The sequence below is a fragment of the Danio rerio genome, chromosome 13, assembly GCF_049306965.1.
Source record: "Danio rerio strain Tuebingen ecotype United States chromosome 13, GRCz12tu, whole genome shotgun sequence".
Lineage (NCBI taxonomy): Eukaryota > Metazoa > Chordata > Actinopteri > Cypriniformes > Danionidae > Danio > Danio rerio.
The window spans coordinates 50,751,849-50,775,000 of record NC_133188.1 but is presented as its reverse complement, the minus strand read 5'-3'; the positions used below and the strand labels follow the sequence as shown (position 1 = coordinate 50,775,000).

Below are 23,152 nucleotides of genomic sequence, written 5' to 3'. Positions count from 1 at the left end.
CCAGCATGGAGAGTGGATGTCTGTACCTGCGAGTGCATTGTGACATCTCTGAGTGTGCTGCATTAACTCATGAGAAAAACTTGGTTCAAACCAATCAGCGCACTCTATTGTGTATGCGGTGCAACTTCATTAATATGCATGAATGCTTCGAAATTTTTACCTGTTACAGTGTTCAGACGGCAAAGAGACGCCACGTTGTGTTGCAAATACAAGTGAAAGAAGAAGAGTTGTTTGGAGACACGGGTCGACACGGTTTTGCTTTCATTTCCTGCTATGAGAGGAGCGCAGCTGGACTCACGTGTGGATGGACGCGACACGCGTCAGAAATACGTTTGTAAGGAACATTTTTACCTGAGAGCTTTTCGCAACTGGAAATGGTGAAATACGGATTTGCTGCTTGTCTCCTTTTAAAAAAGACGCAGCTTCAGTTGATTGTCCTGTCTCTACAGATTTGGTCAGTGTGTGATCAGTGGTCTTTGTTTATGTTTATTCAGATGGCAAAGTTAGTTCGTATCATCAGCAGTGCTCTTTCAGTTTTTGAACACATACCTTAGTCAAAATGATTTAGTTACTAAGTTTACCGTACGTTCATATCACTACAATATTATAGGCTGAATGTACTGTAAATGCTGCTCTCTAAATGTTAACACCATAAACTATAACTGTCTGTAGAATTTTCGGCACTTGTTGTGACAGGATGGTCTATAAACACACGGCTTTCTGATGCTACCTACCGAGTGCATCTAATTTACAGAGAAATGCGGAGGTTTTTTTCTTGTTTGTCACGGGGGGCATGCAGGAAATGTTCCTGAATGAAGGTAAGAGTGCTGAACTGCAGTTAAAGTCGACAAATTATTAATTTAGCAAATAATTTGATTACTGATGTCCATGTAAACACAGTCACTGTCTTTCTCCCCCTGCGTCTTTGTTTGTTTTGCCTCCATGAAAATCAGCTTGTGCCCAAACGGAAACTCCCATTTTCATGGAAAACCTTCCCTCTTTCCCTTCCCCGACACTCCCACCTAATCAGAACTGGACACACCCACTTTCCTGACTTTTTCCAAACTTGAGGTGTGAAAACACCCTTAAAATACATGCAAATAATAAAAAGTAATCAAAGATATAAATCAAAGATTCGTCAGACAGATTCACCTCCCGAGTTTGAGTCTTTCTAAATGATTAATTATAAGAATTGCTCAAATAAGTGATTGTGAAACAGACTAATCAGTTCATACTGTACAACATCTAGTAAAGAACAAGACTGCACTGTAAATAACAAATATCTGTTAATGAACGGTTTCTGTATTTTGTGATTTACAAGTGTTTTTCTGTTTATTTATGGTTGTGAATTGCATTATAGGATGTAAGTCTCTACTCTGTCGAATTCTGATGTTGAAAATTTAACTCTGCAGATTAACAAAGCGACTTTTATAGAGATTTTAATAGTTAACCAGTTAAACTCGGCTGTTATTTTGGGATTTTTGCCTGGATTTTGCCTACCCAAATTTAAAAGCTTCCCAAATCCACATGCAGAGGTGTAAATGCAAAACTTTGGATTTATTATAAAGAAAAACCTTTGAATTTTCATAAAACACTATTGAAAGAGTTTAAATAACTGTAAATGTTGTCTGTGTTATAATAAACACCTAGAAAAAGAGGCGCTTTTTGTATTTTTTTTTTACTGTACCTTTTAGGTTCTGTGTGGTTTAGGGTGCTGTAATTAATTTTGGTGGTTCCTGCATATGTCTGTAATCATAGGAAAAAAGAAAAATGTCTCTACCATAATCTATGCAAAAGTTATTGTATTCCAACTGATGAGAGGTGCTGTACAAGCCACAGGGACCGATCATTGTTTACATATTTCACTATTCTTTTGTTTGATCAAACATAATTCACTGTGTTTGGATTACGTCAGACATATAAAAGGATTACTTATGCACATCACCTCAAATACAGAGGAGAATGGTCCTGAAGCACACAGCATAAGGTCAGAGATGACAGCTGTCTGCTATCTGGGGCTGCTTAGTGATCATAAATGTATTGTTTTCACTTCTGCGCCATGGAAACACGGTGATTCATTCGGCAACTGTTTGATATGTGAATATAATTCAGTAAAAAGAATGCTAGAACCGTATGAGCACCGGCAAGAGCTTTCATTTGAGCTATAACTTGTACATGTGTCATATATGAACCTTATGAAAATGAACCAATGTAAAATACCCAGCTCGGGTATCCAAAATACTGTGTATTTAAGTGTAAATAACTTTTGTACAGTAGAATAAAAACCAAAGTGATGCGTATGTGCATAACATATAGATTCTACACTTTCAAACGAAACCACTTACGAGGGTCTGGTGCAATGCTCGCCCTTTAAATCTTAAAGCGAAAGTCGATGACGTCACAGACCCGGTATCGGGTCTGCAGAGTTTAAATTCTTTAATATAGATAATATTATGTAGAAGAAATAATATTTAGAGAAATAAGTCTGTAAAATAACAGATAATATACTGGCAGCTTATAACAAGGTGTTTGTAGCGCAATATACAACACTAACCCAAACAATATATCATTAAACTATTAAAAATGTCACTTTTTTAAACTTTTCAAAGCATTTGGTGGAAAGATCAAGGTCCCAAAATGCAATTCAAAAGCATAAATTAACAGTAAAAATGTAAAAATAAAACATGAATCACAAAATGCAAAAAACTGCTAATTTATGGATATTTTTTTAAAGTGTTCCTGTTTTCTTTTTTAAAGAGCATATTGGACAGTTCAAAAATGACATATTAAACTCTACTGGACATATTAAACAAGGAATAAATGCTTTTCTGGAGTGTATTTCTGCACGACAAGTTGAATTTTGGTCCTTACCAGCACCAGTAGTTTGGTTCTCTCACAGATGCCAGGCAGATATGGAAACGGCGCAACATCTTGTCCTCTCAGACAGCGACTGATCCAGTTGAACACACACGGAGCTTCTCCATTCAGAAACACCGGCCACGTCATCAGCTCCATCTGAGCTATACACACACAGAGAGGACAGAACAGTGTGAAGACGTGTGAAATAATGTAAAGACAGCTAAACGATTCTTTACATGTGATAAAAGGGTATGTGAGCAATTCCATGTGAATTTCAACCTTGCCACAAAAATGTTAAATTTCTAAATAAATACAGAATGTTTTGTTGTGCAAGTAAGTATTTTACAGTACTCTTACAAGTATTTCTCTTTCGATGTTTTCAAACAAATATATTTGATTTACCAAAGTCACACCAGTGCCAATTTCACATCTGTCATCCATAATGGTGAGTTGTCACTTAGACCGGGCCCAAAAAATAAAACTCCACACTACTTGAGCCTGTGCACCTTGTGTCCGAGCCCGACTCGGTCCGACACTTTAACTTTAATCATAAACACGAGCCCAATTTAAACCCAACTATTTTTTAAATATGCATTACATGTAATAAATGTAGCTTGTAGCGGTAGTTCTACCAGGAAGACCAAAATGTCACGTTACTCATCACAATTCGTTCCAACCAATAGCCACGAGACACAAGGAATACCTAATGCCACGTCACCCATCACAATGAGTTCCAACCAATAGCCAAGAGACACAAGGAATACCTAATGCCACGTCACCCATCACAATGAGTTCCAACCAATAGCCAAGAGACACGAGGAATACCTAATGCCACGTCACCCATCACAATGAGTTCCAACCAATAGCCAAGAGACACAAGGAATACCTAATGCCACGTCACCCATCACAATGAGTTCCAACCAATAGCCAAGAGACACAAGGAATACCTAATGCCACGTCACCCATCACAATGAGTTCCAACCAATAGCCAAGAGACACAAGGAATACCTAATGCCACGTCACCCATCACAATGAGGTCCAACCAATAGCCAAGAGACACAAGGAATATATAAGCCGTTCATTCATTTCATTCATTTGGTTGCAGGCACCGATGCAGACGTTCACCCACCATCCTCCCCACCACCACCATGTTGGCCCTTTTCAGGGGGGGAAGGCTCCGCCCCTGCCTTCGTCCTCGGCAGACTCAGCTGGATCTTTCCAAGATGGAAGTTTCCAAACCGAGCTATGGACGGGGTCTCTGCCAAAGAAATCCTGCTTCATGATACTCTTGTCAAACAATACTTATCAATAAATGTAATCAGTATCATAATTGTCTCCCCGGTCTTTTTGGTAGAACAGATGTTCCCAACTACAATTGTGAGTTGTTTGCACTACAGAAATTAGTTTAGATTTATCTTAATGAATAATGCAACAAGAACGAAGCATGTAAAGTGCACTTGTTTTTATCAGAATGTATTGTACCAAACGAGGACATTGAAGGCTGACTATCATCCTTTCTACCATGGCAAGCCTGTTTCATGAGTCTGTTCATCGTTTACGCCTCTTTCACATGGCACGTGCGAGCAGAGCGTGAGCAGCTCGTGTTTATTTCGGCGTCCATGTTAACAGATAAATGTTAACGCTTTCATATCGCACACAGAAAGATTGCGTCAGCGTGGAGCGTGAGCAGAGCTAAAGGGGCAGTGTTGCTATCAATTCGCCACTGGGTGTATTTTTGCACCTACTCGAGCTCAATTAAAGTAACCAAAACACATTGAATGACAGTAAAAATGAGCAATTTTACCCAATAAATGCTTTGATAAGATCCACTGCTTTTTATAGTTTTTATTTTGTACATCTGCACTGCTTCAGGGCGACCGGGTCACTCGTTCGAGCCTCGGCTCAGTTGGCGTTTCTGTGTGGAGTTTGCATGTTCTCCCTGCGTTCGCGTGGGTTTCCTCCGGGTGCTCCGGTTTCCCCCACAGTCCAAAGACATGCGGTACATGTGAATTGGGTAGGCTAAATTGGTTGTAGTGTATGAGTGTGTGTGTGTGTGTGTGTGTGTGTGTGTGTGTGTGTGAATGAGTGTGTGTGGATGTTTCGCAGAGATGAGTTGCGGCTGGAAGGGCATCCGCTGTGTAAAAACGTGTAAGTTGGCGGTTCATTCCGCTGTGGTGACCTCGGAGTAATAAAGGGACTAAGCCGACAAGAAAATGAATGAATGAATAAATTGTGTTGCGCGCACAAGCTTTTTTTCTACAAGAATAAAATCAGGACTTTGAACGTGTACTTTTTATTGCGTCTACCTTAAATTTCAGCCGTTTTTTCTCACGGTCACAGAAGATCCCTGTGATCTTAATTAGGTGCAGCTGGAAACTGACAGCTTTCTGTCAGGGTACAAACAAACGTGCTTCCAGCCGGCGGCTGTCCGCAGCACCCAGCCTTGATTCGGGACACTTCATATTTCTGCCGCGCCACAGAGCGCCATCTGAATAGTTTCATTTTAAATAACATGCGAATGTGCGTGTCTGGTGTTCCGTGTCGCAGCTCTGAACGGTGCATCTGGTGTCTCAGTCAAAGTTAATTCAGTGTGCGTGGTTATTAGTCTCGGTGTACAAGCTCGGCATTTAAACTAGCAGTTGGCTGTAACAGTTGGCTGTAAAGCTATACAAAGGCACAAATGATTTCGTACTCTCTGCTTGGTCTGCGTCCGAGTCGTACATGTACGGCTGAATGCTGATCCTCTCACTCTGCTTCTCTCTGTCTGCCTGTCTGTTGTCAAAAACAGAGCGGGGAAACTCTTGGCTCCGCCCCCTTGTTACGTAGGGAGGGAAGTTGAAACTAAAGCTGCGTCCCAAATGGCACACTATACATGTACTTATGCATTTACACACTCAACAGGATAGTATATGTATGTAGTGGCGTCCCAAATGGCACACTATTGTTTTTTTACTAAGCGGAAATTCAAACCGTTTCCCTGATGAGGTTTGAAGGTTGCCAAATCAGTGAAATAAACGACCGAATTATCAAATAATACCTGCCGTGAGTATTGCTGCATTCACCATCGGGAGGCGCTATAATCACTATCATAGGAGAATTTTGCTTTCACCATCCAAAATAAATAAAGGTATTCAACAAGTGCGTCCGATAGCTCCGCCCCTTCCGCTACATAAGCAAACCTGCGGTCGTTGAGTGCGTGAAGTGTCCATCATTCCACTCTTCATTTTAGCGGCTGAATGAGTGCATCATCCGGGTAATCAAAGTGCACTTATTATTTTTAGAGTTTTCAGTGTGAACACACTACATACACTATTTATACTACAAAATGGCGTAGAATAGTGCATAAGTATGCGATTTGGGACGCAGCTTAATTTTCATGTGAAGCAACACGCCCCTTAACACTATTGAACACATTATAATAAAAACATCAGGGGCCTCATGTACGAAGACTTGCGTGGAAATCTTACTAAAACATTGCGTACGCACAAAGCTGTAAATGTGCGTATGCAGAAAAAAATTCAGATGTATGAAACACTGTGTACGCCGAATCTCACGCATATTCTTTTGTACATCTGAATGAACGTGAAACTGTGCGCAACATGCACGAGCACAAAACCCCTCCCTGCCTCCTCCCCTGTATGAATATGCAAATGACTCTACTTTGGCAAAACCCAACAAAATAGCAAAGGCAAAATCAAGCAAAAAGAGAAACTTTGAACAGAATGTGAATTGGAGGTGCTGCTTTCGGAGGTAGACCGGAGAAAAGCGGTGTTATTTGCAAATTTGTCCTCCGGAATTAACAACAAATGAAAAAAATAGAGTGGGAGAGTTTAGCTGATGCAGTTAACACAGTTGGGTCTGAATATTGCACTGAGTGAATTAGAAAAGAAATAGTGTGATTTATAGGTGTAAAATGTTGCGGTACCCTTAACAGTCTCAGTGGCGCAGCTCGTAAGATGCATGTCACCATGTTTTGACACGTTCGAGCATGAACTCGGTTCGAATCCAGCGTCTGATGAACTCTTTCTTCTTTTTTCCCCGCTACATATCAGATTTTGCCAACTATTTATCACGAGAAAGACAAGTAGGAATCATTAATAAGTCTGTGCATCATATTTTATTTGCACATTTAGTGAATGAAAATGTTTCTGATTCACGCATGCAAATTCATCTTCAGATAGTGTCTTTATAGCAATGTGCGTGCGGTAGATAGCTCAGATTACATTGGGAAAACAGGCGACCGCTGCAAATTGTGCTTTAATGTTTAGCTGCTCAACTGTATGGTATGGAAACCTTATATACCTGCTAGATGAACCCGTCTCATGCAGCTGCCATTGCAAGGCTCAGACACTTTGTAGAGAGGAATTTAACACAACTGCCTCTAGGAGTCGCCAATGGAAATAAAACAGACACGCACAAAAAAAGTGCGTACGCCAGCCAGAAAGCTGCCGTAAAGCTGCGCACATTCCCACGTTCAGTTCATTGTTAGTAAATCCAAACGTGAGCGATTCTGAGCGTGAAACCTGGCGTACTCAAAGTTTTTGTGCGTACGCAGCGTTGATGCATGAGGCCCTTGAACTGTGTTTAGAACTGAACCTAAACTGGCACACTCAAAGAACCATAACATTAATATTAAATCTTAAAAAAACGGGTAAACTATGTGCCCTTTAAAGTATCAGGGCCTTTAATACACATAAAATATCTTGATATCGAAAACTAAAAGTTCACATCTACTTTATACATTAAATTCTCCCATATAAAAGCCGGGAGAATCCCCACGGCCTGCCGCTCAAACCCTAAACATGACTGGAAGCAGATCAGGCTGAAATCCTCAGGTCAGCAGTGTTTGGTAAATGCATAGAAATGCCTTCAGCTGCTAATGAACAGTCCTGAACACATCGATTTGTGCTCGTACCTTGATCAATCACACAGGCCTCCTTGAACGTTTTGATGAATGAGGGGAAATCACGCCAGTACAGATCAATGAAATCCTCCAGCTGCAGGTCCCTAATGAGAGAAGAGGAAGAAAAAAATATTAGAGGTTAAAAAGAGTCATCAGGCGGTCAATATATACACTAATACTAGTAGTAAAAGAGGCAAACCAGACAATGACTCATTTGGTGAGATTTAACGAGAATCTGATTAATGGGATCTGTGGTTTAGTTACCGCACATGTGAAGACTCATTACGAACTCATTACTAACTATATTGTGAATATCACTATTTTGGCAAAGTTTTTTTATTCGTAAACAATAAAGAGTTTGAAGTTATTTTTTATGTTAATATGTCATTTATTGTCATGTCAAATCCCAATTAAATTAAACCATTTTTGATTGAGAATGAATGAGAAAAATATGATTGAATTACCTGCTCTAAATTGATTGCTTATATCTGTAAATATTACATATTGTGTTTATCGAAATGATTTGATCTTTGATCTTGTTATTTTTCCATGTCAATATGTCATATATGGTCCTTTGTTTTAAGGTATATATATATACACAAACACACACACATACACACACACACACACACATATATATATATATATATATATATATATATATATATATATATATATATATATATATATATATATATATATATATATATATATTAGGGATGTAACAGTATTGTAAATACCGTCATACCGCAATATTAATTTTTTTCGATATTACCGTAGTCGCATGACTCGGTAAAACTATAGGTCTTCTGAGAAAATTTGCTCAGGCTAATGAAGCGAACGGGAGGTAGCGAAAACTACAATTCCCATCAGCCCAGGCTTGACCATCATCCCTTGCGGTCTGTTGTCGCTACAGATCCAGTAATGCGGAAATGGAGTGTGCTGCTAGTAGCGGGGATGAAAAAGAGCTGGAAAACTCCAAGCAAGTGTTGTCGCGCGCGCGTACTGAATAGCGGTGTTGTCAGCACACTGTTCAGATTGATGCAGACATGAGATCTCTATCTCACTCATGGTTTGTCCTCTCAAGTGGGGGAAAGACAATGCACAACGTTACCCACTGCTGTCAACCTGGGCCAAGTCATATCTCTCTTGTCCCAGAAACCTCAGTCCCAAATGAGAGGTTTTTTTTTCTGTTGCAGGGGACATTGTAAATACCCAGAGATCCCAGCTTTTACCAGATTATATTTATATGATAATTTTCCTTTAAACCCATCTCTATCTAAGTGAGTGAGTGATTAAATGTTGAATGTGATGAGTTTTCAACAATACTAAATTGAAACTTTATTTTTTTTACATGGTTTAATATTTTTTTGTTATTAAAATTGAAGTTCCTGTTTCAAAGCTTACAGATAGATGGCTAATTTGTATGTCATTGACACTTTTGGCACTTTTTTGGAGTATTTTCATAAGTTTTGTTTTTTCCTGTAAATGATTCAATAAATACCGTACCGTGACATTCATACCGAGGTATTACCGTACCGTGAAATTCTGATACCGTTACATCCCTAATATATATATATATATATATATATATATATATATATATATATATATATATATATATATATACACACACACACACACACACACAAGTATATATATGTGAAAAAGAATGACCAAGAGGCAACACTCAATACAACATTTCATTGCAACAGCAGCGCCCAGCAACAGCCCCGGATTCCGCCATTTTGGAGTGAAAGCGATCGGCTGTCCATTGGATCTTATTGCTGTCGCGATGGCAAGCAGCTGCTTTGTTTTTTTATTTATTTATTTAAAAAGCGCATTACAGCTGAGATACAACCTGAAAGATGACAATACAGCACTTACTATCACAATCATCAGCACTTTTAATAGTTTATTTTACAGACTTATAATATGCTGTTGTTCTACTGGAGTTTTCATTCCAAAATGGTCGCCGCGCCATCTAGTGGCTGTTTCCTAAATTGCACTAGAGTGTCGCCTCTTATGCCTAGTTCACACTAGAGGATTTTAAGCCTGATTTGAGCCCGATTTGGAAGTTAATGAGCTCGCCGACAGATCGGGCTGTGATCGGGAAGAAATCTGCGGGTGCTCGGCGCTCGCCGCTCTTTATGTGTGAACTACTGAACAACGCATCAACGAGGCTCGCTGACGCGTCGCCGACACCTCGCAGACGGAAATCCAATATTCAGCATGCTAAATATTCCAGAGCAGTCGGCCGACTCAACCCCACGTGTGGTCAGATGTAGTGACGAGCTACAGCCAATGAGAGAGCATATCAGCATGAGCCGCGTGCCTGTGTGTTCAGGAGCTCAGCAGAAACATCTGTGATTGGTCAGAATGGGCATCGGTGCACTCGCTTCATTCTGCGTTAGCACAGACATGAGAGTAGGCTATATTAACAGTAGAACTAGAATTCTGTTACTATTAGAATTACCATACTGCTCATTCTGACGGTTCTTATATAAAACGCCATATTGTCACAACATATTTACATTCAAAGCTATTATTGAGATATTAAAATTAAGCTTTGAATGTCTGGCATCATATTTAATGACACCATAACCCTAAAAATATAATATTGTTTTGGTAATACAGCCTATAAATATGTAGTTAAGACACTAAAACACTTAAAGGTCTTGGCTTTCATTTTCACTTTCAAACAGGAGCTATTTCACAGCACATAATATGCTGTTTTGAAAGATATCTAAAGTAAATTGATGTTTTTGCCATCAGAAAGTTTTGTTTATGTTAGCAGGAAGTTGCCAGGCAAGAAAATGCACACATATTTAAAGTCACAGTGAAAAGTATCAGACATGCATGCAGTCATTTTGACCAATACGGTAATTTAAGGCAGAAATGCTCAGTTCTTTACTGTTTTGTAATAAAAAAAATAACAATGTCAGAAAGACACTGATAGTTAGAAAACGGCGGGGTGTTATAAATATGTTAGTTTTATTTCAAAGAGTTATAAAATTACAAAAATTAAAAACTCTCTGTGTATCTCTCCACTGGAACCTGCAGATGAGTGATTAATGCGCTGATAAATCAGCTGATTTGACGATGTTTTTAAATGCTTTCTCCAAAGCTTGAAAAGCTGTCAGTGATGTCATCAGCACACAAGCAGCCAATAGTGTTCAGCTTTTTTCTGACGACTCCTCCCTCAAATTTTCATTGGCTGTGGTTTGGTAGCTTGAATGAGCTGATGGGGAATGAGTTGTTGTCAGATCATGTAGTGTGTGACCCCCCTCTTGTGGATCGTTCACGGAGTGTTGCGTAGTGTGAACACCACAGAGATCAAAAGACACAAAGGCCCCGTTTACACTAATGCGTTTTAGTTTGAAAACGCATAAGTTTTGCTACGGTTACGCCAACCGTCCACACTACGCCGGAGTTCTCGAGCGCCGAAAACGGAGTGTTACGAAAACGCTGGAGAGGCCGTTTTCATTTTGAAACGCTGCTGCTCCGTCTCAGTGTGGATGATGGAAAACGGAGACATCTGAAAACGGAGGCGGGGCTGCAGACGTTCGCCTCTCTGATTGGGGCTTTTCCTGAATATTAAGTAGCCTAACACACAGTTCAGTCCTGAATCTTCTCCGTGTAAGTTCAGACTTCGCAAGTTTGATCAAGGCTGCAGTCTCTTCTTCTCAGTTTGATATGGAAAAGCAGACTATACCGAGGACACGGGTAAATCTTCAAAGGGAACAGTGTACTTTATAACTTCATTCACATCACCCTGGCTTCGTTGTTTCACTTTCTCAACAATAAAATGTAAACATGATTTAAGGAACTGCCTATTTTCATTTTAATATTAGCAACTTAGACAGCAGACATGTTGAGGCGCCGTGCTGCATAAGATGAGCGTCATCTTCACTGTGTGGATATTTATAACAAAACGGAGCCGATAACAACGGCCTCCTTTCAATTTCAGTGAAAATACGAAACATCCCCTCTCTTTTGCTGAGTATCAGTTTTAAGAATCGATAATGGCCATTTTAAAAGTATAACATACAATAAGTTTATACATTATAGGAAATAAAGGCAAGCGATCAGTCAATATACAGAATGTACGTGGTTACATTAATCATTAACTTATCTTTGCGCTCAGCCAAAACACGTTACCTGAAAACAAGTAATAGATTCCAATGCCCAAAGTCAGGGAATATGTCGTTAGCTAAAGACAACAAGATGAATGAAATATCCCGTTTAATAAATATAGTGAGATTAGATCCAGCGGGAGATGCTTGATGAGAAGTCCGACTAGCACAGCTCTCATCTGGGTACATGGGCTGCAGCGCTTGCCCGAGAGCGTCTGTGTGGTCACGTGATGTGCGTTTTCAGCGTTTTGGTGTGGACGGAGAGCAGTTCAGAAACGCTGGGTAAAACGCGAGTGTGGACGCGGATCGTTTTCATTCTAAAACGCCGTTTTAAAACTAAAACGTACTAGTGTAAACGGGGCCAAAGTCAGGTCATGTAGTGTGAACAGCACAGCGATCTGCTGATGTTTAAAATCCTGTAGTGTGAACTAGGCTTTAGTGATTCTATGCTCTTCGCCCCAAGTAGCCAATTTCTCCATCTGAATGCCGCATATCATGTCAGAAATCTATTTGCCTGTGATCAGTTATAATGAGCAGTTTGCTTGAAATTATCGATGCTAAGAATATTTTGCATAAAACTATCAGATTTTATCAAAAGACTAATAAAATTGTGATGAATATTGGCCATCTACAATCTGAAGAGTAAACGGCAGATTATCATTAGCCTTATGTGTTCTTGTCTGTTATAATACGCTGCTTTTAAATCTCAAGCCCACACAGGTTCATCAAACAGCGACCAATTACACTCTTGCTGCTGTTTTGTTCATGTCCACATGGCAGCAAGCACTTGACATTTTATTCAACAATAAAATGCATTACAGTGATCTATCTCTACCCATGAAAAAAATAGGATGCACCACAAAGAAAAGCAGAAGTGAAGTGGGAGGTTTGATGAGTTGGTTGACAATTACTTGGTTAGCGAATGAATCATGTTGAAAACACAAGATCAGTTCATGTGGTATTATTCCTATTCACTCAATTTCTGCATTTTAAATAATGGATTGCACTTACGGTTTGGAGAACTTCCATTCAAACCAACTGAAATCAATTATTTTAAGTAATACGGTTGGGCTACAGATAATCTATATACATTTAGTCTTTTATCCAAAGTGATTTACAAATGAAGAAATAGTGAAACAATCCCAATTCTACCCCTTAGCCTTTCCCTTTCCCTTACCCCTACCCCTCGTTTTGCGTGTTCACATGATGGGGTGTCCCAATTCTCTTTAGCTTGAAGGTGTAGGACTAAGGGGAAGGGGTAGATACTACATCGATCAGAGATTTTTCAGCACCACACTCGAAACCAAGGGGTAAGAAATTTTCCCAGAATACACCAGCCCAGCATAGCCATACCCGGAAATAAGGAGATCCACAAACTAGTATTTTTTGTCATTATTACAAATTTTTACAACAAACAAACACACATGATTTAATATATTCATAATCGCGTTCATGTTTTACCATCATGCTTTAAAAAAAACGCTACAGAACCACTAAATTTGGCAATCCATAATCATAATCCATAATCATAAAACCTGTACAGCAGTCACAGAACATTCTAACACTCGATGACACTCGAATACCCTGTCAGAAAAGCCTAGTGGCTGGGAATGGGCTTTTTACAGTGTCTGCCATAATGTTAATGTTGTTTTTGTGTGTTTATATAGATGAATATGGCCACGGTGTAAATGCACAGCACAGTTATGATTTTATTGCTACATTATACCGTATGATAACATAATATATGCCTTCAGTGATTTCCTAAAGATAAATACCAAAAAATAACATAACTGGAACAACTACAGCAGTCACCATCGTCTGATCTCACATGAAGCAAGAGATTGCGATGATGTATGATGACTTGTGCAGTTTCAAGGGCCAAGGGAAAGGGAAAAGGGTAGGGGTACAAAATAGAATTGGTACTGGGCCACAATAAACATTACTTTCATAGTATAGGCATTAGGGTTGAGTTCATGTTAACACTGTAACTACCAGAAATCCATAATTACTACAATTACCATATCGGTTATTCTGCACGTTCTCATACAAGGCGTCATATTTACATTCAAAGCTTCTAATGAGATTTTGTAAGTTTTGTATGTCTGTCGTCATATTAATTAAGTCATTTAGTAACACAGCCTATAAATTTGTAGTTATACTAGACTTAAAGGCTGATTTATATTTCTGCGTCAACCGCACGCGTATGCTACGGCGCAGCCTGCGCGTTGACGCATAGCCCTAAGCCGTAGTCGTCGCTGATGTGCACCTTTCAAAAAATGCATCTACACGTCGCAACGACGCGTAGCCCAAGCTCTGTGATTGGTCGGCTTGGTAGCGCTGACAAGTCAGGGCGGGACCGAGAGCCGTGCGAGCGGCGCGAGCCCAATTGAGCGATTGTTTACAAGTGTGGAGTCCGTGAAGGAGCTCCGGGTGGAAAGTTTTGTTTTGTGTTTACCTCATAGTTAAAGTTGTTGCACGTCAGCCGATTCCTGCCTCAAAATGAGCGAGTTTGAGCCACTTGTACATTCAGAAAGCGTTCAGAAAAAAAAAACAGGAGCGAAGAAACTCCTCATTACATTAACACCTCACTGCCCACTAGCGTTTCGGAAGTGTTAATGCAGACCAACAGAGACAGCGCGCAGAAGTATAAATGCATAGCTATGTACGTTACATGCGCCGTGGGTTACGCAGGTCACTTGACGCAGAAGTATAAAACAAGCATATTGCTAATTTATACTTCTGCATTGAGTGATCGGCATGACCCACGGTCAACTGACTGACTTACGCGTAGTTGTGCATTTATACTTCTGCGTGCTGTTTGTGTTGCTCTTCAATAGCACTTCCGAAACGCTAGCTGGCAGCAGGTTTTTATGTTTCTCTTTATTAAGTTTCTTTGCAGGTGCTTTGTATTTTTCTGAATGCTCCCTTAATGTACAAGTAGCTCAAACTCACTCAGTCAGAGGCAGAACCCGGGGACGTGCAACAACTTTAATCATAAGGTAAACAAAAATAAATTTGAGATCTGGAGCTTCTTTACATCAGGCTCACAGCTCTCAGCACCACCCACGCTCATCACCTCTACCAAACCGACCAATCACAGATCTTGCACTACACACCTTTGTAATGTGCAGTTACATTTTTTGAGAGGTGCGCATCAGCATCGGCATCAGCCACAGCAAGAAAGAGATACTCACAGCTCTTTTGTGTTTTGTAATTTTAATAATTTAACTATGCAAGAAATAAATATACACATATTTAGGAAAAATCAAGGTATAATAGTTACAATAATAGTTATAATAGTTGGGTTTTAATTTAATCAAGATTATTAAATTACAAAAATTAAAAACAATGTTCAAAATGTAGTTCTAGTGTTCCTCTGCTATGTTAAAGTCAAATAAAACAGTTGCCATGCTAACATGCTACAGTAAACAAGTTATTCTGATTGATCCACTGCTTTGGAACTGACATTAATGAGCGGCTCTTGGCTAGTTTATAACTGCAGACGGCGCTCTAGGCTAGTTTTTAACTGCAGACAGCGCACTAGGCTGTTTTTTAAACAAAATATGGCACTCAATGCTAGGTTTTAACCAGCAGATAACATTAGGATAGTGTTTAACTATAGGCTGTGCTCTTGGTTAGTTTTTAACAGCAAATGGTGCTTAGGATAGTTCTCAACAGCAGATGGCGCTCTAGGCTAGTTCTCAACAGCAGATGGCGCTCTAGGCTAGTTCTCAACGGCAGATGGCGCTCTAGGCTAGTTCTTAACGGCAGATGGCGCCCTAGGCTAGTTTTTAACGGCAGATGGCGCTCTAGGCTGGTTCTTAACGGCAGATGGCGCTCTAGGCTAGTTCTTAACGGCAGATGGCGCTCTAGGCTAGTTCTTAACGGCAGATGGCGCTCTAGGCTAGTTCTTAACGGCAGATGGCGCTCTAGGCTAGTTCTTAACGGCAGATGGCGCTCAAGGCTAGTTCTTAACAGCAGATGGCTCTCTAGGCTAGTTCTTAACGGCAGATGGCGCTCAAGGCTAGTTCTAAACAGCAGATGGCGCTCTAGGCTAGTTCTAAACAGCAGATGGCGCTCTAGGCTGGTTCTTAACGGCAGATGGCTCTCTAGGCTGGTTCTTAATGGCAGATGGCGCTCTAGGCTAGTTCTTAACGGCAGATGGCGCTCTAGGCTAGTTCTTAACGGCAGATGGCGCTCTAGGCTAGTTCTTAACGGCAGATGGCGCTCAAGGCTAGTTCTTAACAGCAGATGGCTCTCTAGGCTAGTTCTTAACGGCAGATGGCGCTCAAGGCTAGTTCTAAACAGCAGATGGCGCTCTAGGCTAGTTCTTAACAGCAGATGGCGCTCTAGGCAAGTTCTTCACGGCAGACGGCAATCTAGGCTAGTTCTTAACAGCAGATGGTGCTCTAGGCTAGTTCTTAACAGCAAATGGCGCTCTAGGCTAGTTCTTAACAGCAAATGGCGCTCTAGGCTAGTTCTTAACAGCAGATGGCGCTCTAGGCTAGTTCTTAAATGGCGCTCTAGGCTAGTTCTTAACGGCAGATGGCGCTCTAGGCTAGTTATTAACAGCAGATGGCAATCTAGGCTAGTTTTCAACAGCAGACAGTGGTCTAGGATTTTTTTGTAACAGCAGACGCTGCTGTAGGCAAATTTTTAACAGTAGATAGTGTTTTACGCTAGTTTATAACTAGGAAGAGCTGCTGAGTAATGTCATTTAAATTTTGTTTCACAAGCTTACTCTAAACACTCTTGTAACTTTCCTAAACCTTTCCTAACTTTATTAAAGAATATTTCAGTTGAAGTGCTATTTGTAAATAATTGGTTGCAAGAAGAGTATGGCATTATTTAACGCACACAGCACAATCTGCTGCATTTTAACTAGTCTCAGAATTGATTCAAGAGAAAAGAGCAATCCATTTTGTAAGTTTATAATGCAGAAATAATTTGATATTTTTTTGTTTACAGTTTAATAGAAGTTATTTACATTATTGCACAAAGCATGATATGACATATGAAAAACATTAATAAAAATAAAAGATTACCTGGCAAGCTGTTGCAGCAGGCCAACCAGAGCCCTGGCACCACTCCTCTGCAACTCGTCCAGCTTCAGGTCCTCATACAGCAGATGCAGGACATAAAAGAGCAGCGGGATGTGTGGGAAAAGGAGAGCGGACGACTCCAAACCCAGAGCAGACTCCTGATCATCCACTCCAGCAGGGGGAAACAGCATCTCCAGACCCTGAACAGACACCGCAGGCCGCATGGACACCTGCCAATGATAGTCTGAGCAGCGGAGATACAGCCAATCCTGTCAGAACAGAAAAAAACCCATGAGCTGCATCCAAAATCACATACTTGCCTACTATATATTATATGAAAAGCAGTATTAGCTGAGTAGTATGTCTGAATTTATAGAATTCGAAAAACAGACGGCGAGAGCTACGGCAAATTTTTGGTCGTGTAGTGAAATCAACACCACCAACAAAACAGCACAGGAACTCAGTCGAGATACCATACATTTGTTACAGCAATTAGAATACATTATGTCCATGTATTATTTCAGCAGACACTCCTGCTTGGTTAGTGATAGAACAAAGTGCCTTCCATTCTCCTCTTTCTGATTTACAGTTTTCAGTACCTCTTCTTAACAAAGATATTCCTAAATGTAATTTCATTCCTAATAACTCTATTAAAATATGGTATCAAATTAGAAAATTTAACAAATTACCAAATACCTCCCCACTTACTCCTATTTGTTACAATCATGCATTTAAACCCTGATATCGTTTTTGAGCAATGGCAAGATAAAAGAGTTTCCAGTGTTAAAGATTTATAATATAATATAATATAATATAATATAATATAATATAATATAATATAATATAATATAATATAATATAATATAATATAACATAACATAATATAATATAATATAATATAATATAAAATAATATAATATAATATAAAATAATATAATATAATATAATATAATATAATATAACATAATATAACATAACATAATATAATATAATATAATATAATATAATATAATATAAAATAATATAATATAATATAATATAATATAATATAATACAATAAAATATTTTATAATACAATATAATATAATATAATATAACATAATATAACATAACATAATATAACATAATATAACATAACATAATATAATATAAAATAATATAATATAATATAATACAATATAATACAATATAATATTTTATAATACAATATAATATAATATAATATAACATAATATAACATAACATAATATAATATAATATAATATAATATAATATAAAATAATATAATATAATATAATATAATATAATATAATATAATATAATATAATATAATATAATATAAAATAATATAATATAATATAATATAATATAATACAATATAATACAATATAATATTTTATAATACAATATAATATAATATAATATAATATAACATAATATAACATAACATAACATAATATAATATAAAATAATATAATATAATATAATATAATATAAAATAATATAATATAATATAATATAATATAATATAATATAATATAATATAATATAATATAATGTGACACAGTGGTGCAGTAGGTAGTGCTGTCGCCTCACAGCAAGAAGGTCGCTGGTTCGAGCCTCAGCTGGGTCAGTTGGCATTTCTGTGTGGAGTTTGCATGTTCTCCCTGTGTTCGCGTGTCCAAAGACATGCAATACAGGTGCATTGGGTAGGCTAAATTTTTCCGGAGTGTATGAGTGTGAATGAGCGTGTGTGGATGTTTCCCAGAGATGGGTTGTGGCTGGAAGGGCATCTGCTGTGCAAAAATGTGCTGGATAAGTTGGCGGTTCATTCTGCTGTGGCGACCCCGGAATAATGAAGGGACTAAGCCGAAAAGAAAATGAATGAATGAATGAATGAATAATTGAATGAATGAATGAATAATATAATATAATATAATATAATATAATATAATATAATATAATATAATATAATATAATATAATATAATATAATATAATATAATATAATATAATATTTTTGCCGCCTTTTCAAAACTCTTTAAGAAATTTAAACTACCCCCTTCTAATTTGTTTTGGTATCTTCAGGTCAGAAACTATGTCCCTCTAAATATTCCAGATTTTGATGTTTTATCTTCAGAAAGAAGTTATTTGATTTATTTTTAAACTCTTCAAACACTAGGGGCTTAACCTCTTTATTTGTTAATGCTTTTAAAAACAAAACAGATTTTCCTTCTCTTCATTTGAAAGTTGCTTGGGAAGATGATTTAGGCATTTCAATATCTGAGACTGATTGGGATCAATTTCCTTTTATCAGTTTATTCATGTTCTATAAATTCAAGATACCATCTTATTCAGTACAAAGTATTACACAGTCTAAAACAAAGCTTAATAAATTCTATGCCTCGGTTTCCTCCACATGTGACAAGTGTAAAGCTTCTGAGGGTAACTAAGCACATCTTTTTTGGTCTTGTGCTCAAATTCAGAATTTTTGGTTAGAAATATTTCAGTTCTTTGCAAATGTTTATGAATGTGTTTTGCTCCCTGGCCCAATGATATCAATATTTGGCTGGTCCGATTTTCTTGAGACTCTTAACCGAAATATACAGTTACCCGTTCAGTATGGCATCAACATAGCTAAAAAAAAGTTATCCTTTGTTTTTGGAAGAAAAATGTTAGGTCTCTTTTTTTCTGACTGACTTCTCGGACTCACCTCCACTTTACATTTGGAAAGAATAAGATATTAAGTGACTTTCCTGGCAATTGTTCTTGTCAATATTTAAAATAAAATATGTAAAACACCAACGAAGAGGGGGAAAGTATGTACATACTTCCATGAGGAAGTGTTTGTACAACAAAATGCAGGTGGTATAAAACAGATAATAATCAAACAACCCTTGAATATTTACAAAAATAGAGCTTTAGTAAAAATAGAGCACTTACGGACATATAATTCAACTTTTAATTCAGCAACAGAATTAAAACGCATGTGTTACTCTTGACTGTAAACTGAGAGAAAATGAAAGTAAAACTAATCCGAATGCAGTACTTTAAATGTCGACTAGGTGGCAGGTCAAAACAATAAATGGCTAGACGCAACTGCCGAAATGATAAGAGGTACAAACATATATGTTTTGGCGGGGCGAATCTCGTTATATTGTTCAGTTGCGAGCGTGAGGGAGGAAGAGCAGCCCTTAAAGCAGTGGAAAGAGGATAAAACCTGGTGTCTGGTTAGCCTGTGTGACTCACTCTTTCTTTATTAAAAATTGCTACATCCCATAACCAACTTCTACATATAAATGAATATGCAATCCTTTGAAAAGTATGATTTTCATCAATTTTTAGTTAATAAAGAGGTCATACATTGCTTAAATTTTTTACAAAGTAGTTTTCGTAAACTATTATGTTCATTTAAATAAGACAGTTGTCATCTAATATCTTTTGGATCAGCCTTTTGGCTAAGATTAAGAGTACTATCTATTCTTATCAATTTAATACCCGATATGTGTCCTACCCGGGCACTATATATTACATTTGTGACTGTTATTTATTTATTTTTATCAATATATTTGTCAATGTAACTTTTTATTGTAATATGAATTTGTTTTATAATGTAATATTTTTTATAATTTTAATAATAAAATTTGTCAAATTTATAATAATAAAATAAAATAAATAAATAAATAAATAAATAAATAAATAAATAAATAAATAAATGTTTTGGATAAGAAAAACAATACATTTAATTTATTTGTTTTGCATACATTTTTACAGGCAATAACAGTTCAACTGATTTCTTTATGGCTTTCTTTCTGTTAATGTCAAGTTTATATAGCTTTTTTTCCTGATACTGTAAATTTATTAGGTTTTACTCATTTTTACAAGATGATCTTATTTTGAAATCATGTTGTAAGAAGACTTTAGCTGATCTGCTGGTTTGTCTATTAGCTGACATATGAGCAACCCGCTGATGAATTGCAGCTTTAAAATGCTCCAGTGTCCCTGTATCTGTGGTTATGCGTTTTTCAAATTTCCTTGCTAAATTAAACTATTTATTTTATTTTCTAAATATTCTTAAAAACCCAATTGATTTTGAGTGTTTTTTCTTAACCCTTTCTGTAATAAAACAATTATCACTCAAGCTTGCAGTTTACGCTAATAATAACCGAGTCTGCATTCTCTCAGGGTTTTTTTTTCTTCAATCGCCTATCGGTGAAGTTTTTTTTCACCAATATATATACACACACACCACTCACCTCATCTGACCCAGTGTCGGCAGGACGGGCTTTCTTAGCAGCGATTACTGGTGAAAGAGGCACTTCAAAATGAAGCTGTGGAGACAGCAAGTGTGTTAATGATCATTTAAAACAAGTGCTTTATTCACCTATTACAAATCTCACAGCCTGCATGATAATTCACTGTATGAGGTCTACAAAACAAAAGCAGTTACAATCAGAAAATAAGCCTAATAACAGTATGAACAATAAATACAGTTGAATTCACAATTATTCATCGTCCTTTTTTCTATTTTAAATATTTCCCAAATGATGTTTAACAGAGCAAGGACATTTTCACAGTATGTCTGATAATATTTTTTTCTTCTGGAGAATTATCTGATTTGTTTTAATTCAGCTAAACTAAAAGCAGTTTTTAATTTTTTAAAAAACATTTTAAGGTCAATATTTGTTAAGCCCCCTTAAGCTATATATTTTTTTCGATTGTCTACAGAACAAACCTCTGTTATACAATGATTTGCCTAATTACCATATCTTGCCTACTTATATCTTGCCTACTTAGAGTTGCTCTCATAGTTGTGTAAATTGCTTCCTTATCCTCATTTGCAAGTCGCTTTGGATAAAAGTGTCTGCTAAATGACTAAATGTAAATGTACTTAACTTCATAGTTAAGCACTTAAGTGTCACTGTAAGCTGATAGAAGCCTTCTTTCCGTTAAACAGAAATTGGGGAAAAATATACAGGAGGGCTAAAAAATAATTCAGCTGTATATAACTTCAAATGTATACACATCTATAACTGCAGGTAAACATATACAAAAATATTACAAAGTGTAGTAAATGGTTTTCTGTGCTTACAACATCTGACAAATTTTAAAACAGCAAAAGTTTGAGCTATAATCTTTTTTTTTTTAAATAAATAAATAGTGTTTATACATTTTTTGTATAATAAATATCTTGAATATTTTTTTGAAATGCTAAAGGAATAAAATATATATTAAATACAAAAAATGTATACAAATTCTAAACAAATATTTAATTTTTATTTTGTTATTATATAACAGTGTATTCAAGCAAGTACTGGAAAACCTACAATTTCATTTTAATGAACTTCACTGTGGAATATTTTGATATCAATAATTGTAAATGTGTGTAATAATGATCATAAAAATGATGACAACTACACCTGTATAATAATTATGCCCCATTCACACAGGGCTTTAGCGTCAACGCTTCACATTTACTTTGAATGGGTGATGTCAGGCGTTGCCGAACTGCATTGTGGATCTGACGGCGTCGCTTCAGAGGCAGTGCAAGCTGCAGAAGTTGGGACTAGTTCAAATTTTCAAGCGCCGACGGAAGCATCAGCCAATCAGATCGCTGTATGCAAATACACCAGCTAGACGGTGGCCTATTGCTGACTGAATTTCATTGGCTGACGGTGCTATGACGATCGCGTCAGCCCCAACTTCAGACACTCATTCAGTCAAGCGTTGACGCTGAAGCCCCGTGTGAATGCGGCGTTAATGTGTGCATACAATAAGTACATTTGTAAATCATTTTAGTTTTAGTTGTCTAGTTATTCTTTTTATACTTCATTTAAAGCTTTTAAAGAAAAAATTAATTAATTAACTAATTAAACAATTTATAATAATAATTAATAAATAACTAATAACTGATTTCCTTTATCTTTGCCATAATGACACTACATGCACTGTTAAACCCAACAGTCAACTTTATCACATGAAATGAGTGCAGCTAACTCAAAATTGACTGAAAGTTAATTCTACCTATTCGAAAAGATTTTTGAACTCCGTGTTGAAGGTAAGGAGTTAATTAAATACCTCATTACTTCAACTTAAATGGATTAAGTTGACAGTACTCATTAGGAATTAGTTTGAGCTTAAATGTTTTGTTGCAATCGGTTTCCTCAAATGGTTTAAGTTCTCTTTATTGGGTTTTACAGTACTCAGCTGGTT

At 37.2% G+C, this 23,152-nt stretch overlaps 1 protein-coding gene and 1 pseudogene across 5 annotated transcripts in view; one reads left to right on the top strand and one right to left on the bottom strand.

The window, feature by feature from the left end:
• anapc1 (anaphase promoting complex subunit 1) overlaps window positions 1–23,152 on the bottom strand; it is a 169,425-nt gene that overhangs the window by 94,428 nt on the left and 51,845 nt on the right. For all 5 annotated transcript variants that reach the window (XR_012388948.1, XM_005157066.5, XM_005157067.5 and 2 more), the window contains exons 18-21: window positions 21,196–21,270; window positions 16,944–17,209; window positions 7,775–7,866; window positions 2,872–3,020 (exon numbers count right to left, since the gene is read on the bottom strand). Coding sequence is in view for 4 of the 5 variants with exons in the window: in XM_005157066.5 (XP_005157123.1) it covers window positions 2,872–3,020; window positions 7,775–7,866; window positions 16,944–17,209; window positions 21,196–21,270 (582 nt within the window). In the remaining variant the exon portion in view is untranslated. The remainder of the gene's footprint in view (window positions 1–2,871; window positions 3,021–7,774; window positions 7,867–16,943; window positions 17,210–21,195; window positions 21,271–23,152) is intronic.
• On the top strand, window positions 20,374–20,485 carry LOC137487462 (U2 spliceosomal RNA; annotated as a pseudogene).